Here is a 16,754-nt window from a genome sequence, read left to right as displayed (position 1 = left end):
GTAACCATTCAGTGTCCATTAGAGCCTCTATGGCTAAGTCTGACTCAAGTGCTCATTTCAATTAATGTGTATTATCCCTACTATAAAAATAAAAAAAACATGAAACAGATATGCTCAAATTTAATAAATCTTTTTTTTTTGAATTTGGATCTAATTTTTTGTAGTTTTGGCCATCATTCCAATTGATAGTAATAACTATGTCTATATATATAGTATATATATATATATATAGTTTATTGCTAAGATCTGGCAACATGGAAGCATCGAGACACAGTCAGACAATAAGACTTGTTGGAAACATTTATTCAGCTGTTTACCTGTTTGTGCTTAATACTGAAAAGAAGAGTTTAACTTTTTAAGAAAGTACACTTATTTGCTTTCTTGAGAGATGAGAAGAGCAATACAACTTTCATATCTGTCTATTGATTATATAATATGAAGCCAGGAGACAGTTAGCTTAGCATAAAGATTGGAAAGAGCTAGCCTCGCTGTAGCTTCACATTGAAAAGACAAACAAGAGAACGGTTCTGTATTGTCTTCTAACTGCATATGAATATAGAAGAAAGAAAGAAAGGAAGAGTTGAAGAGGATCTATGCTGTGTGTTTATGAGAGAAAAGAGATCTCTTCTTTTATCTGTTCAGTGGACTGGCAGCGCCTGAGATGCAGATGCTTCAGTGTCTTTAGAGTTTTGTCCTCCCTAATGGCTTCTGCAGACAGCCGGGGCCAAACATCTCATTTGCATAATTCATTTCACTTCAGAGCGCCTGACAAATGCCTCCAAACTCCTCGCCTCTCTGTGAAATCTGAATATTTCTCCAGCTCTCCCGCCGAGTGCCGATTCGGCGAATTAAACCAAGAAGAGCAGTTTTTTGTTGTTTTGTTGTGTGTTTTTTCTTTTTCTTTTGTAGAGGGGGGGGGGGGGGGGGGAGAGAACCAAATCACACTCCAAAGAAAGACTGAAAAAAAAAAAGGCCAAGAGAGAAAAGTCCTCACAAAGTAAGAGCTGCACTTATTTTGACATGACTCTCTCTTCAGCGGGTGCAGCCATGAAAGGCTAAACTCTCCAGAGAGGAACAGGCTGCTTTTTCCGGTCGTTTAAAGCAGAGCCGCATGATGAAAGTGCATGAAATGTTCCATGATGCCCAATGGGCGGTTACACAGGTGTCTGCCTCCCCCTAGTGGTACACTACAATACCAGCAGCTTCCTACACCAGAGAAGAAGAGAGAAGCAGCAACTGATCGCTAATCGTTTCCATACAGGTCGTAAAAATGTGAATTTTAATCAAATTCAAACAATATTTCACATTTATTCAAATCTTGGTGATCACTCAGGTTATCAATTATTTTTTCCTTCTGTGACATATTCTTACTGTTTTATGATCCATACTGATATATACTGTATACATTTTGGATTTGCACCTTATTTACACCCTATTGTATCTTAGACTTTGCACGCCGCTCAAGTTTTATCTCATCTTATCTTCTTAGTTCAGGTTTGTGTGGGATGAATTATGGTTTTATTACTATAAGTAAGTTGTGTGCAATAAGAAGTAGCTGTTGTTGCAAGAGTAAAACACCACATCACCGGTCTCAGTACGAACTCGTGTTTTGCAGCCGAATGTTCACCGTTTTAACCAAACCTTTACCGGTTTGTACTTTAAACTTAAAGGAATAGTTCAACAAAGCCTGGGCTACTCTCAATTCTCACACAAAGAACTTGTGTTCTTTTCCAGCTTTTAGTTTCTGAAATGAACACACAACACAAGCCTTGACCATTCTTAGAAATCTTAGAATCTTTATTTACATTATTTTACTTTATTTTCACACATCCAATTGATGAATCCTGTTAAAGGACCTTTGTTTATTTTACATATTCACTTCACCCACAAAATCAATCAGAACTCATCTTCAATGATTACATTTACACTGCAATTATTAAATAAAATGGAGATAAAGTTATAGACAGCACAGCTTATTTTACAGCAACAAATTGAGCAATAATATCAAGGCATTATGATATGCATATTATAACACAAGAGCTATGACATCACAACACAGGTTATGTAAAAGTATGTGTATCTGATCTGTTTTGCAGATTGACTGCAGCAGTGATTTAACCGATATAAATGTGTGTTTTTTGCCAAGGAGCTGCATTGTTAGACGAAGCAGTAAGTGCCTCCATGGCTGTGAACGCCACCTCAAACGGAAAATACGACGACGACAACGCAGCTTGAGTGACAGTTGAAATCTGGGACACGCAATGCATGAACACCACATTAACAAAAGCTTAGCAACAATGCTGAAGACACAAAATCGAAATATTAAAAAGCAGAAATCGACACCGTTGCCACCTGAAACAATGCGGTCTACTTCAGCTCACACAACGTGGCATTGTCTCCTCCAGAAAAATGGAGAGCAAGTCCAGCATAGAGAGGCTGAGTGAATGTGGTCTGGACTCTGTGGAGGAGGGTCATGGTTTCATCCACGTTGTAAAAAGACAGAATACCTGCCTTGTGATCCAGGAAAACTCCTACTTTTAGGGACGACTTGCCTGAGATTGCAGTGTTGATATCATTGTGTCTGAATTCATATTTAGCAAGACAATATAATGCCCAGGACTTGTCATTGTGTCCGAATGTGCATTCATTATAGGTCCCTGATCTGCTCATATCCTTGTATGCAACAGCTATTGTGACTAGTGCATCCCACTCCACCTCCCAGTAACAACGTCCAGTCAGACTCTCTCTACTCAGGATCTGATAATTGTGATTGAATGCTGAGGACTTAAATAACAGAAAATAGTTTGGTATAGTTGTTACTTTACGGTTCCTCTCAGATAATATCATCCCAGGGTTTGATGTATTTCGATCCAGTGTGATTGGACATGCATACTGTAAGAATTCCTCTCTGGTCCTCAGTTGTTGCGACAGTAAAGCATCCACTTCAGTCACTGTTCGTAAAATCTTTGGCCATTTCTCACTCAGAACGTCCTGTAGTTTATCTCTGACTTCTGACACAACCTCTGTCACGTCCTCAAAGTATGTCAGGGGACGTAGTTTGGTGCTGGGTACCTCTGTAGACTCACTGAGTGGTGACAGTGAGGGGTAGTTGTGTAGAAACTGGTTGTGATCCTCTGTGTGTGAGAGCTTCTTCAGCTCAGCGTCGTTCCTCTTCAGCTCAGTGATCTCCTGCTCCAGCTTCTCCTGAAGCTCTTTGACTCGACTCACTTCAGTTCTCTGCTGGGATCTGACCTGCTGCTTCACATCAGAGCTTCTTTTCTCCATGAGACGGATCAGCTCAGTGAAGATCTTCCTATTGTCCCCCACTGCTTTATCAGCAGAGCGATTGACGGCCTCCACCTCCTGTTGAAGCAGCTTCACGTCTTTCTCTCTGTCCTGGATTCTCTGCTGGATGTTTAGTCGACTCACCTCCAGCTCTCTCTGCCTCTCAGTCCTTTCTGCTGCAGCTGAGACTGTGTCGTGGCCTTTGTGTTCCTCCACAGAGCAGAGATAACAGATACACTGCTGATCAGTACGGCAGAACATCTTCATCACCTCACCATGATGAGAGCAGATGTTCTCCTGGAGCTTGTTGGAGGGGTCCACCAGCTTGTGTTTCTCAAAGGCAGGAGATTTAAAATGAGGCTGAAGGTGTTTCTCACAGTAAGAGACCAGACAGACCAGACAGGACTTGAAGGCTTTCAGTTTCCTCCCAGTGCAGACATCACAGGACACATCTTCAGGTCCAGCATAGCAGTGATCAGCAGGAGCAGCTTGGAGTCCAGTCTTCTTCAGCTCCTCCACTAAATCTGCTAACATGGTGTTTTTCAGCAGGACAGGCTTCGGTGTGAAGGTCTGCCTACACTGAGGGCAGCTGTGGAGTTTCTTCTTATCCCAGTGTCTTTTAATACAGTTCATGCAGTAGCTGTGTCCACAGGGAGTAGTCACCGGATCCTTCAGTAGATCCAGACAGATGCAACAAGAGAAGGTCTCTCCATCCAGCTGAACTCCTTTCTGCGCCATTTCACTTCTCAGTGGCAACAACGATCTGAGTTTCACTTCCGCAGAATTAAATCAAGTTTGAGCTCTGATCTGAACATGTGTCTCTGCAGTGAATGGGGCCTGTCAGCTCGTTCACTTCAACACATGTTGGTTTCACTCATCTACAAACTGTAGATCTGAACGGGAGGGAACAAGGAAATAAACAGTTCATGCAGTAGCTGTGTCCACAGAAAATAGTCACCGGATCCTTCAGTAGATCCAGACAGATGCAACAAGAGAAGGTTTCCTAGTCGAGCTGTGACATTGTATCCCACAAGACTGTCGCCCGTCTGAGTTTCACTTCTTTAGAATCAAAACAAGTTTGAGCTCTGATCTGAACAACATGTGTCTCTGCAGTGAATGGAGGCTGTCAGCTCGTTCACTTCAACCCATGTTGGTTACACCCATCTTAAAACTGTAGATCTGGAGGGGAGGGAACAAGGAAGTATTTGCTCAGGGTGGAGCTCGCTGTGTTTGAGAGCAGGAAGAGGACGGAGGGGGTTGGGGCAGTGACTCATTTCAGGAAGAGAAGGCTTTTAGAGTGGCAATGTGACGACTATCACGCTGCTCAAAGTAGTTCTGAAACACAACGTGCTTGACGTCTCATTGAGTTATTGAGCCCTTTCTGCAAGTAACTTTGTTTAGGAAATTACTATTAACACAGTTGCATTTATAGCAGCAATCGCTTTGTCGAGTGTTGTATTATATGACTTTGATGCTAATAATTACTAAAACACCACTGTCTTACAGTCACATTGACATGACAAGAAACAAACTGCTTTTGGGGGGCAGTCAGGCTACTACAGCATCTTAAGCTGTTCTACATTACATACAAGCTCTTCTCAACACGTAGGCCAGAGCATATTTGTTGCATATCATGTGCATATGAACATAAATCGTAGGTGACACAGTTGCACAAAACATGAATAAACAACAAAATGCAATATTTAATGAGTAAAACGATGAGTTCTTTTGAGGAAAAATGTGTTTTCAAGACACAGCTCTTGCATTCGTTTGCCTTTGTGCTGTGTGTGTGTGTGTGTGTGTGTGTGTGTGTGTGTGTGTGTGTGTGTGTGTGTGTGTGTGTGTACCTCTGTTAGACAGCTTCTCCAGCAGCGTCCTGAAGCGTTGCACTACAGACGGGGAGACATCGTAGGTGTAAACCTCCTTCACTGGAACAGGGTGACACCTCCCAAACATGCCATCTGTCAACACAGGAACACTTTAATTACAGAATCGAACTCGCATTTTAGCCTAATTTACCAATTCACAATCAGGTCAAGGACGTTTTTATAAAAGGCTAAATATTATTATTTTTTTTTTTTCAAAACGGACTAAATTGACTTAATTTTCATACAACCATGAATCAGGAATTTGTCCGAAGTTCTATCTAACAATAGAATCTGCCTGCATGCTTAGACAGCTCGATCAATACCTGGAGCTGTTTTCTTGGTCGTGTCAGCATTTATTGATCGACAGTAACAGTAGAAAGCATGAAGCTCCAGACTGCAACCATTTAGTTGCATTTTGTAATATGTTGTATTGTAAGTTCGGAAAACATGAAATATGTTGTTAGTTGTCAATTTCCTGATTCGTTTGCAACTACAGATTCAATTAACAAATAAAATGTTCTCTTTATGTTAAACACAAAATGTCAGCCATCATTCTATTGCAAGTTGAACATAAATGTATTTTGCTTAAGTCTGCTGTTCTATGTTTTCTCGTTGCATGTCTGCATGCATGACTGTGTGTGGGAGAGAGTGTGCATGTTGCATTACGGCACTGGTTAAATGGTAATTCAGGCCACTTGTCTATGAATAGCTTCTGGGTCATTGTGGCCGTCTCCATCGAACTGCGAGCTCCGTTTAACATGCAGCTGAGGATGAGCAGCGGCTGGTCGGCACTGACTGTTAATTACTCTCAAACGTCTCGCTGGGCGCATGTTCGGTTGTTTACAATGAGACGGAACAGTGAGATGTACTGCGGGGGAGGGAGAGCGAGGGAAGAAGGGAGGGAGAGGAACAATGCAGCTGGCGAGTTTCAATACTGGAACTTTGATCTGGAAATTGTCACATCTACACAAAATAAACAGATAAATAGAGAAAGACAAACAAAGACAAACAAAGACCAAGAAACAGAAGTATTGGTTGTCCTCTAAAGCCTCACAGAGCGAGAATGATCATCACTACAAGTCTCCTCCTTCACTTCACTTAATGCACTTACATCTCTGTATCTTCCAGGAGCTACGTCTGGCTCATAATTAAACCCATCCAGAGCCGCACGAGGCCAAGATTAAAATGTGATTACGTTGACACTGGGCTGAGACGTTATAAATGTTGCTGTTCCTCAACTGGACTTAGTGGGTATAAGCCTCATGTTTCACCCTGCTGAAGCAAGAAACCGAATATCTTCAACTCCAATGTTACGTGACAAAATGAGTTATCATTGACTTGGTTTCAAGCGGGATCTGAACAGTGGTCTCCTGGGTGAAAGTCCTGTCTTTGTTTTTTAAACGTGGAAATTAAAAACTAAATCCAGGCTTCAAAATGTGTCTTCAGGGTCCAAACTGTAAAACCTCGAGCTCAGTTGTCCTCTTTTATGTCATAAAACAATCAAACGTAAAATATGACGACAACTTATTGATGTCTAAAGATACGGATAACAGCGACAAAGTGCAAAAGAAAAGAAAAACAAGATCCCGAGTTAGCTGCTGCACCACGGGCCTTTCTTTCTCCTTCAGCTCTGATCTCATACAACACCATTTCTGTGTCTCCCAGAAGGAACATCTTGAATTATCTCTCATAACACTACTCATGCATACCTCAAGACGCTGTAATTTATCCCAGTTCACTACCAGAGGGCCGCAATTCAGAGCCAGAACATGTCTCCTTGTGATTTACGGTCCAGGTTAGAGCAGAACGAGGATGCACAGGCCCGTTCTCAGAAGCAGAGGGTGTGTAGAGATGCAGGAGATGGACCGGCAGTGCTGACCAGATGTTGCTTTCGGTTGCCACAACTTAAAAACACAGACGTCGGGGCTCGACAGTAAGGGTTGCAACTTTCCTATTATATACTGTATTAGTTTTGAATGAATAGTATCATTAACAGTTTCAGTACTTTGTATCTTGTCATTCATAATCAATGGACATAGCGTGTGCTAAAGTGCTAGCATTAAACATGTGTCGGGTCGATGGGTAATGCGATGAAGGAATACTTGACGTTGAATCGCTCTTGGACACAGTGTGGTTGTGCACGTCTGGACTGTGTTGTTGGGACATGCTGACTGAAAGCAGCAAACAGAGTCCTGCCTAATGAACTGCATTAAGACATCTTAATGGATCTGTTGCCTCCGGGGGACCCGCACAAGTCCATCATCCCTCACAGACTGCACTCTCACAAGATCAATGACATCAGGCAGCGCTTGGCAGTTGCCCTGGGCTGCTTCCGCTGGCTGTGGACAGCAGAGGCTTTATCCTTCATACATGTCAAGAGCTGGCTCTGGCTCTCACGGTTTGTAAACATGCTACCAATCCTCATGAGTGATTAGCTGCACGGGCCGCTGCGTATGCAGAAAGTACTCGATGCGTCTGTGTTGACAGAGGGAGATACTGGGAGAGCAGCAAGGCTCTCAGATGCATTAAGTCGTTTTTTGTGGTATGCCATTCATTTTACATTTGAACAGAAAAACCTTGTGTGGTGGATGCACTTGAGCCCGAGCGCCAGCACCCTGGTACCGGGGTCCGCTGCGTGCATCGCAACAAACACCAGATAATGTTGAACATGAAATATTCATCTTGCATGACCGTATTACAGACTTTACAAGATCAGGAGAACCTTTCAACCAATCGAGCACAGAGCAAAAACATGCAAGTTCACTAGTTCATGCTACTCTGAAGATATTTTAATATCTAGGGCCCAGGTTGCCCTCGCCATGGGGTGCTGTAACATGTCGAAGGTTGCGATGTTCAGCAGACAGCATGCAGCAGGGCGCGTATGGGGACTGGGCCAGTTAAGCCCTGCCCCTCCTGCACCTGTTGCCACGGTCATCTCCATCGAGGGCTGTTTGTCCCCGGCCACTAATCAAGAGGAAGTGTACGGGGGAGGAAAGAGATCAGCCTCCTCTGTGACACTGGCTTCTGTGTGTGTGTGTGTGTGTGTGTGTGTGTGTGTGTGTGTGTGTTGTCAGGGATTGGGAAGTGAATCATCTTCAATTGTAGGGAACAATCTGGCTTCGTACCCCTGTGAAGAGAGTTGTGTAGGAAGGGTCGTATGTACCTAATGGACCAGTTCTAGTACAACAGGAAGTGTGACCTTCAGCCTGTCACAATAATGCCCAGTGTCAAACTCTGTTTTTGTACATTGATGTATTTTGACATTTGGCACTTGGTGTGTACGTATTGATACGAAGGAAGACGTTTTAATTTGAGGCTGTGTCGGTGTGGGTGGTTGTGAAAAGGCAGCATGGCGGGGGAGGGGCTTGCAGCATGGAGCCACGCTGTACAGTGTACAATACACATTATCATAAATGGCTGCGTGGAATCATTTTTGAAGCACATGCAGGATGCAGTAAAGAAAGTAGTAAACATGTGCTTTGCTTCACAGGCTGTAGAAGCGACGGGTTGCATTTCATCCTTGAGGCTTTAATTAACAACCATCATGAGCACCAGAGACACGCACCCCCGTGTCCTCACAGTGAATGCTTTAATACGTTCTCTCCTCGGTTTCATAATCTGTTACAGAGAATGATGCTGAACGACGGTGGGAGCACAGAACGACAAGGCGTGAAGTTGGGACTCGGTTTCATTTCCTATTTGCTCACCAGCTGTATCTAATGTCTTCTGTTAAATATGGGAACGGAGACTGCTGCTCTGATTATTATCGGGGTTTTATTTACTCATAAAAGAAAGATTCTGACTGATCTGACACGCATGAGAGATAATTGTAAACTGTTAAATGTACTACAAGAAAGGTGCAATGGAAGTTCTGATTAAGATTGTTGTCATGACTTTCACATTAAAGTTCCTATGATGGCATGAGACTAACATGTAAACCATCATAGTTATGCCACGCCCTAAATTGGTGACCAAGTCACCATGACGTCACCCATTAGTTTGTGGACTACGGTTTTAAAGCCTTGAGTGCAAGTGTAAAAAGCGTTTGAAAGTCTTTCAATAACAAGTTAAAGGAAGACTTTCCTCTGGGTGTTGAGATATTTTCCTAGCTGTCACATCCTCCCTTTGTGTCCTCAGCTGAACAACATCTTTATTTATTTTCCTGCCAACAGATTAAAGCCTCCGACTGCAATCAGAGCGGCTCTGTGTCCCGATAGTCTGAGCGGCCAATCACCAACACAACAGGCTGGCATTGTGTGCGAGGGCCAGTTTGACAGCAGCTATTGAAGCAGCTCAGACACACACGGCGAGCGAGAACAATGGCTGGAGGCGGAGCCACCGGAGCTCTTTCCATTGTGAGATCCAGCTGTAGGCGCAGCCTCGCCTCACCTGGCTCACTCCAAGGGGAGCTCCTCGTGCTCTTTGAAAGGTGGACGAGTACAGCGCCACCGAAAGCAGCCCGCTCTGCCAGCTGATTGGGTGAAAACAACATTCATGTGTGCAACGCCCACCACTCCAGTCAGATCGAGGGAGAGGAGTATTGGCTTGATGTAGTGCTGCCACTTTATCAGCTTGATCCACTTGTGTTTGCTGTAGCTGGCTACAGTAAATACTCGGCCCTGATTGGTTCCCACCGCCTGTCAAACAAGGTCACCTGAAGCAGTCACAACACCGAAGGAGAGCCCGTCTGAGCTCGGCTATGAATAAAACTCACGGCTGACTTCGTGATCTTCTCACAGAACTAGACACGCCTGGTGTGTTTTTTATCCCCGCCTCCTAAATTAGATCACGGGACACATTTCTAAAGGACACCGGACACACACAGGGAAACGACCGAGATAATGAGTTCAGAACAAACACGCACTGCCTGAAGTAAACACAAGTCACACAGCAGGTGAGACAGCTGAGTCCCCGACGGCACGGCCGCCTGCACCTCCTAACGGACCGTTCACTCGCTTAATTAGATCATACAGCAGATTCTACTATTCTGCTGTTGGCCTTCTGTCTTTGATTTAAATCCTGCAGAGATGTTGAAGCCAGTAAACCAATAAAACACAGAAAAATAAAAGCTTAGAACACAAAGTTTGGGGAGTAACCCGCTTATCGGCCGCCTGACCCAGTGGAGTCACAGATACAAGAGTTTCCAGGATTTGAAAATAATGCATGCTGACTATTTCCACGGAACGACTTTCATGTTTTGAGCTCTTTTTATGATTCTGGGTTGATTCTCAGCAGGAGTTTCCTTCCTCTTGATGCCAGAGAGGCCGCGAGGAAGCTGTAGCCGAGTGTGGCTCCATATTTATATGAGGTTGTGAGGGTGTAGTTACAAAACCCTGCAGTTTATTCTAAAGAGGCTAGTCTAATAATAATGATAATGTTTCTGCTCACTTTTGCAAGCGCGCTCATTTAGTAAATGTCTCGCCTCTTCTAACCGAGATCATTAACACAGTAAAGGCCGAATGTTTCCTTCGACGCTTTTGTCGTACATGCAGCTGGTGATTACGCTGCGATCGGCCTTTAAACGAGCAGAGGTTGGATCTACAGACACGAACTACAGAGGGAGGAGGTCCCAGACATCCAGATCATGAACGGAAAAATATTCGACAAAAAAAATTGCTATCAGAAACCAGAAATAAGAAGTAACGTCACCCATTTGTTTGTGGACGGCCATTTTTAAGCCTGGAGTTCCGCATTTTGACCGACGCCATCTTGGTTTTTTTGCAACCAGGAGTGACACGAGAGGGTGGAGTACAGTCCAACCCAACGCTGAGGATATTTACAGGGGAACAAAATGTGACAACTAACTTTCACAAACTGAAACACACTGTGAAAGGATGAAATTTCTAAGACAAAAAAACACGGAAACTCAGAGACAGGACAACACCGTGGTAGAGACCTGTCAATCACAGTAAGCCCCGCCCTAAAGCATCCCCTGCTTTATGGTCTGTTTGACTCTAAATGGACCATAATGTACTAAATGAACATCATGCTGTATTGAAGAAGACTTGAAACTAGAGATTGAGACCATAAACTCATGTTTACAATGTTTACTGAGGTAATAAATCAAGAGAGAAGTAGAGCCATTTTCTCATAGACTTCTATACTATATTACACCGATAGATGACTGAAGCTTTTTTTTTTTTTCAAACTGTTCCAGATCTAAATACCTGAAATTGGTGGCGTCAAATAAAGCTTTTAAAATGTGTGTTTGTGTGTCAGATTTCTTACCGTTAACGCAGATCTCATACGGTGAACACAGCTCGTTCTCAAACAGGCAACCTGTGTGCAGAGAAACACAAACACAACACATGGTTTAGCAGGTCGACAGAAAAGTAGCTCACACAGACATTTCCTGTAAAAATAAATACATATTAATTCGACCAAAGCACTCATCCCTAATAACACCGTGTTCTGTGGATTATCTAAAGTACCTGCACGATTCTAAAACGACACATAGCTGCAGATATTTTTTAAATTGGGTGACATCAGTCTTACTTGATTCGCTTCATAATTTCAGAATGTTTTGCCACCAACTCAAAGTAAAATAGAAAACGCTCAACAGTTTGCATGAATCTCTCAGACGTCTGCCTCCAACCAGAATAAACAGCACACACTTTCACCTTTGAGATCAGACTGCGTCTCTCAGCCTCTGTTTACCCAGGATGCAGTTCATCTCTCACAAAGACAAACCAGAGTGAAGTAATTTGCTGCAAGCTTGTGTCGTGTTTACCCGGTTGTTCACTACGTGTCTGTTTGGGTGTAATTAAAAGAGAGAATCACCCGGGGCTGTGTTTTGTTTACATCTCTGTGGAAAAGACGAAGTAATCGCAGTAGTTTGCAGCAGTCTTGTTAAAAGCAGAAAGATGGAACACAAGAAACGCTGTTTACAAAGAGTCAGAGCTTCATTACAGCGGCTTCGGGTCGACTTCTGCAAATCAGCAATAATAAGAGAGAAACTATACGAGCGAGAGGAGCAACACACACAGGCGGACGGCGGAGAGGGAGTCGGAACATCTGACAACAAAATGCTGCGCACACATTTAAATACATCTATTAAAATAAAAGAAAATGTAAGAGAAGCAATCAGAGCAGCTGATTTATGCAGCGATCGTTTTGCCGCCGTCTCTTTTTGTGCATACATAAAGCATACCCCAATATCAAATGTACTATTATTTTAATACTAAAAACTATTTATGTTTTTGTTTTGTTTCCTTGTTTTGTTTTTTACTTGTACTGATGTCTGCTTTGATTATGTTACAAACCTGTTGTTATTATAATATTAGGATCTTAAACAGAGTTGTGATGCGTTGTGCTTTTAACAAAGTCATTGAACCCTAACAAGTTACAAACATCCATCTTGGTCCAGGTAACTATATACATATGAATGATGATTATAGTTATTATTATAAATGTATTAGATTATAAACTATACATTCAAGTGAAGTTTTATTTACTAGAGGAGCCAAAGATCCTTCAGAAGAAAAGAAGATCAAGAGACGTGTTAGAAAAGAAGGTTCAAGTAAAAGTTAGACGTAAGTGTTTTGTTTCCTGTCTTCAGCCAGTTAGAGGTGGAGGATATGGAAGATGGTTTTTTGGACTTCTGCTGCCACCCTGAGCTGTCTGCTCTCATCACTCCACGGCAGCAGAGTGTGAAATAGGTCGCGGTGCTGCACTGAGGACCGACGCCAAGCCGGCGATGCGAGAGGATGAGGATTTCAATCCAACTTCACCCCCATGTGAGCAGAGTATAGCGTCCACACTGTGGCCTTTCAATGCTTCCTGGCACGGACATTATACAGGACGCACTCTCTGACAAGGAAGGCACTACATTTCTCAGAATGCCATCTGTCTGCCTGCAGCAGACACCTGCTACTCCTGAGGGAGAGGACCTCCATGGATCAGATATTCAGAACATAAATAGTCATAATTGACTTTGGTAACAGTTTACAGTGTCCTGTCAACAGCTTTACACACGTCTCTCTTTAAAGATGATGTTTTTGCTTTGAAATGAAGAATAAAATGCTACAATATGGTGTTGATTGATTTACTATTTTGAGTGTATTTATTATATTATGTATTTTAATGTTGCTCTATTTTTAGGATTCCTTCTTTAACATCTGGCCAGAGGACAGCAGATTAAAACCAGCCTGAATTAAAGCTTCATTTTTACAGTTTGCATCTTTGTTTTTCTCCGTTTATCAATGAGCGTCTCTAGTCTACTAGATATTGCCCCAAACACACCAAGCCATAAAACAGTCAACCAGCCCGTTCATATAAAGATGCATCTGTCTCATCATACAACAGATAGTCTGTCTCTCTCTCTCTCGTGTTAAAACAAACCACTTGAATCATTTCCCTCCAGCATTCAGCGGTAACCTTCTCCAGCACACAATGTTATCTCTGCCGGCCGTGTTTACATCTCTGGGCAGTTGATAACAGGTCGGGGTCGCAGACTGAAGGAAAAAGCAGCGAGCCTTTTAAAGAGCTTCGCCCTCGTCTGTGTACTGTTACCTGTAGCTCGTCTAGAGGCCTGACGTCTGTTTAGTTCTGTTCCCATGATCAGAGAGGGCTTTCCCTCATTGGCTGTGTATCTATATGTGACACATGTTTTCTGTAGCGTATGACTTCTACGTGTTGTTAAATGACAGCGGTCCAATTTGTTTGGGCCTCGGCTCAGAGAAACGTCGACATGCCACCTGACTATTTTAGACGAACACATGAACACAAGGATTTGGAAGCAGAAGGCAGCATTTGATCTTTTTTTTTTTTTTTATAATCGCGTCACAGTGGAGCGGGGAAATCCATTTCTCAATTAGGGAGGTGTGCAGCTTAAGTTGGCAGTAATCTCTCTTTGTCTTCCCTCTCCTCTGTATCCTGCAGCGACAAAACAACCGCCTCCGTCACCTCCTCCCTCATCCCCCCTCATCCTCCCTCATCCTTCTTCATCTCATCCCTTTTTCCTCTCATGCTCGCTCTCTTCCACCGATTGTTCAAAGCCGCGGCATTGATCCATCCATCTGGTCCAATGAAGCAGCGGCGCTTTGTACTCCCGAGCTCTCGTTCAGCGAAGCTCTCAGACGCTGGCTGCCTTCACTACGTACTGAGAGTACAGCATCTACTGTTGCAGTCTTCATGGCGCGACACCAAATCTCTTGTAGTTCTGTGTTGTGCTTTTCCATAAGTGTTTTTCATTACATGTTGTGGGCATAAATCGCTGGAACTTTTGCTTGAATAACATTTTTGCTTGAAAAATACACTTAAACACTAAAAGTTTAAGCTTGAAAAGACACTATTTGGAGGTAAAACAGGAAGTGAGTGCAACTAAAACGATGGTAATAATCCCTCACAGATTTAACCTCCTGAGACTCGCCGTCATTAAACCTCTGAACCCTAAGAACCCACCGGCTGGATGGAAAACCATGTTTTCTTTGAGCAATCGCCAAAACGACACTGTTCATCGCAGCAGCATGTTTAGTTCGTGAGCTACTTGTGTTCTATTGATCGATCAGTTAAAAACAGAACTGGGTTCTACGAAGACAGACAAAGTGTTTGAATCCACGCAGCGTTGACACGCGTTCCTCTGGTTTCACCTGTTCAGAGATCAATCAACACAGCAGCAGACTTTCATCTCACTTTAAAATTCCTGCACTCAAGAAATGTGTTTCCAGATTGATCCGATTCAAATGATTAATGAAGCAAACACCGACCAGAGTAACACCGTGTTCAGCTGCAGCTGAGCTTCAACACAGAATGATGAGGTTTTCTGAATCCTGAAGAGCAAACCTGAGAAGATCCACTTCACTCTGTGTGGGACTTCTTCCTCATCACAGCTAAATCCATGCAGCTGTTTTGTATCAGTCAAAATGAACAATTTGTATCGCTGGCAATGCTTAGATAGCAAAGAACAAGGCCTGATTCAGAGATCTGGGAGCTCGTGGTGAATCTACGTTGGATGATAACGACATCACGGCTAATAATTTAAAACCCTCAATTGAGAAAGAGGATGATGACGACGCCCCTGATGATGACGACGCCCCTGGACCAGATATCTTCATTCAGACTAAACAGGAAGCCGTTAGAATGATGGGATGTTTGACTAAACCTGGGACGGCAGAGCCCCCGATGCTCTCATAACCCTCCGTCACATTCACAGTTACAGCGACCTCGGCGACTCCCCGACCGACCAATCAGCACGCACGAAATGTTAACGAGCGTTGCCACAGAGACGGTGAAGCGAACCAGCGGCGACCTTCTCCGGGTCCAAGTTAATGATTAGAGGATGTGTTCCTGTCGGCAAGCAACGGAGCACTTTGTACATTTGAAAATGACATTTTACATGTTGAAACTTTCTGCACGAGCCACATGTGAGCCGTGAGAATATGATCATCCAACACAAACGTGAAACCACAGGAGTGTTGAGAAGACAAGAGAACAACAAGCAGCAACACTCTGCTCACAGAAGACCTTTTAGGCAGAGTAGAAATATTAATGAGCATTTTAATTTGTTTACTATGTCAAAGATGATAATTGTTGCTCCCTATATTGTTGCTGTGTTATTGTAATTATTTGTTTCTGCACAAAACTCTATTACAAATAACAGCTTCTAGCTAATTCACTAAATCAATATTTCAATAAATGTGAATATTAACAGCAGCAACGCCGGAGGTGAGAAACGTCGTGACAGTTTGATCAGCTCATGATATTCTCTCTACGGCTCCCTGAAGGTTTATTATAAGAACAGTTTGAATGCTTCAAGCCTCTAAATATAATCTAGAATTGATTTGAGAGGAAAACGCTGCTCTTTGTTTTAACTGTACAGACATGCAACCTGTGACTAAAGGCGACTAAAGGCGACTAAAGGTGAATAAAGGTGCATGACTAAAGGTGACTAAAGGCGACTGAAGGTGACTAAAGGTGCATGACTAAAGGTGACTAAAGGCGCATGACTAAAGGTGACTAAAGGTGCATGACTAAAGGTGACTAAAGGCGATTAAAGGCGACTAAAGGTGACTAAAGGTGCATGACTAAAGGTGACTAAAGGTGCATGACTAAAGGTGACTAAAGGTGCATGACTAAAGGCGACTAAAGGTGACTAAAGGTGCATGACTAAAGGTGACTAAAGGTGCATGACTAAAGGTGACTAAAGGTGCATGACTAAAGGCGACTAAAGGTGACTAAAGGTGCATGACTAAAGGTGACTAAAGGTGCATGACTAAAGGCGACTAAAGGTGACTAAAGGTGCATGACTAAAGGTGACTAAAGGCGATTAAAGGCGACTAAAGGTGCATGACTAAAGGCGACTAAAGGTGACTAAAGGTGCATGACTAAAGGTGACTAAAGGTGCATGACTAAAGGCAACTAAAGGTGACTAAAGGTGCATGACTAAAGGTGACTAAAGGCGATTAAAGGCGACTAAAGGTGCATGACTAAAGGCGACTAAAGGTGCATGACTAAAGGTGACTAAAGGTGACTAAAGGTGCATGACTAAAGGCGACTAAAGGTGACTAAAGGTGCATGACTAAAGGCGACTAAAGGTGACTAAAGGTGCATGACTAAAGGTGACTAAAGGCGATTAAAGGCGACTAAAGGTGCATGACTAAA

General features: G+C 43.1%; 2 protein-coding genes across 2 annotated transcripts in view; both read right to left on the bottom strand.

The window, feature by feature from the left end:
• Positions 1–16,754, bottom strand: part of LOC142956424 (receptor-type tyrosine-protein phosphatase N2-like) — a 165,531-nt gene that overhangs the window by 144,013 nt on the left and 4,764 nt on the right. The window contains exons 2-3 of the mRNA XM_076098017.1: positions 11,382–11,432; positions 5,133–5,246 (exon numbers count right to left, since the gene is read on the bottom strand). Coding sequence (XP_075954132.1) covers positions 5,133–5,246; positions 11,382–11,432 — 165 coding nt within the window. The remainder of the gene's footprint in view (positions 1–5,132; positions 5,247–11,381; positions 11,433–16,754) is intronic.
• On the bottom strand, positions 1,775–4,450 carry LOC142956427 (tripartite motif-containing protein 16-like). Its single transcript, XM_076098020.1, has one exon. The coding sequence runs from the start codon at positions 4,021–4,023 to the stop codon at positions 2,368–2,370; it is 1,656 nt and encodes a 551-aa protein (XP_075954135.1). The 5' UTR covers positions 4,024–4,450; the 3' UTR covers positions 1,775–2,367.

Source organism: Anarhichas minor, unplaced genomic scaffold, assembly GCF_050575085.1.
Source record: "Anarhichas minor isolate MPS153535 unplaced genomic scaffold, ASM5057508v1 ptg000024l, whole genome shotgun sequence".
Lineage (NCBI taxonomy): Eukaryota > Metazoa > Chordata > Actinopteri > Perciformes > Anarhichadidae > Anarhichas > Anarhichas minor.
This window is presented reverse-complemented; position numbering and strand designations above follow the sequence as displayed.

What these genes read in the sequence shown, in the direction of transcription:
- LOC142956427 (XM_076098020.1), bottom strand. Translation starts at nt 4,023, where the DNA reads ATGGCGCAGAAAGGAGTTCAGCTGGATGGAGAGACCTTCTCTTGTTGC.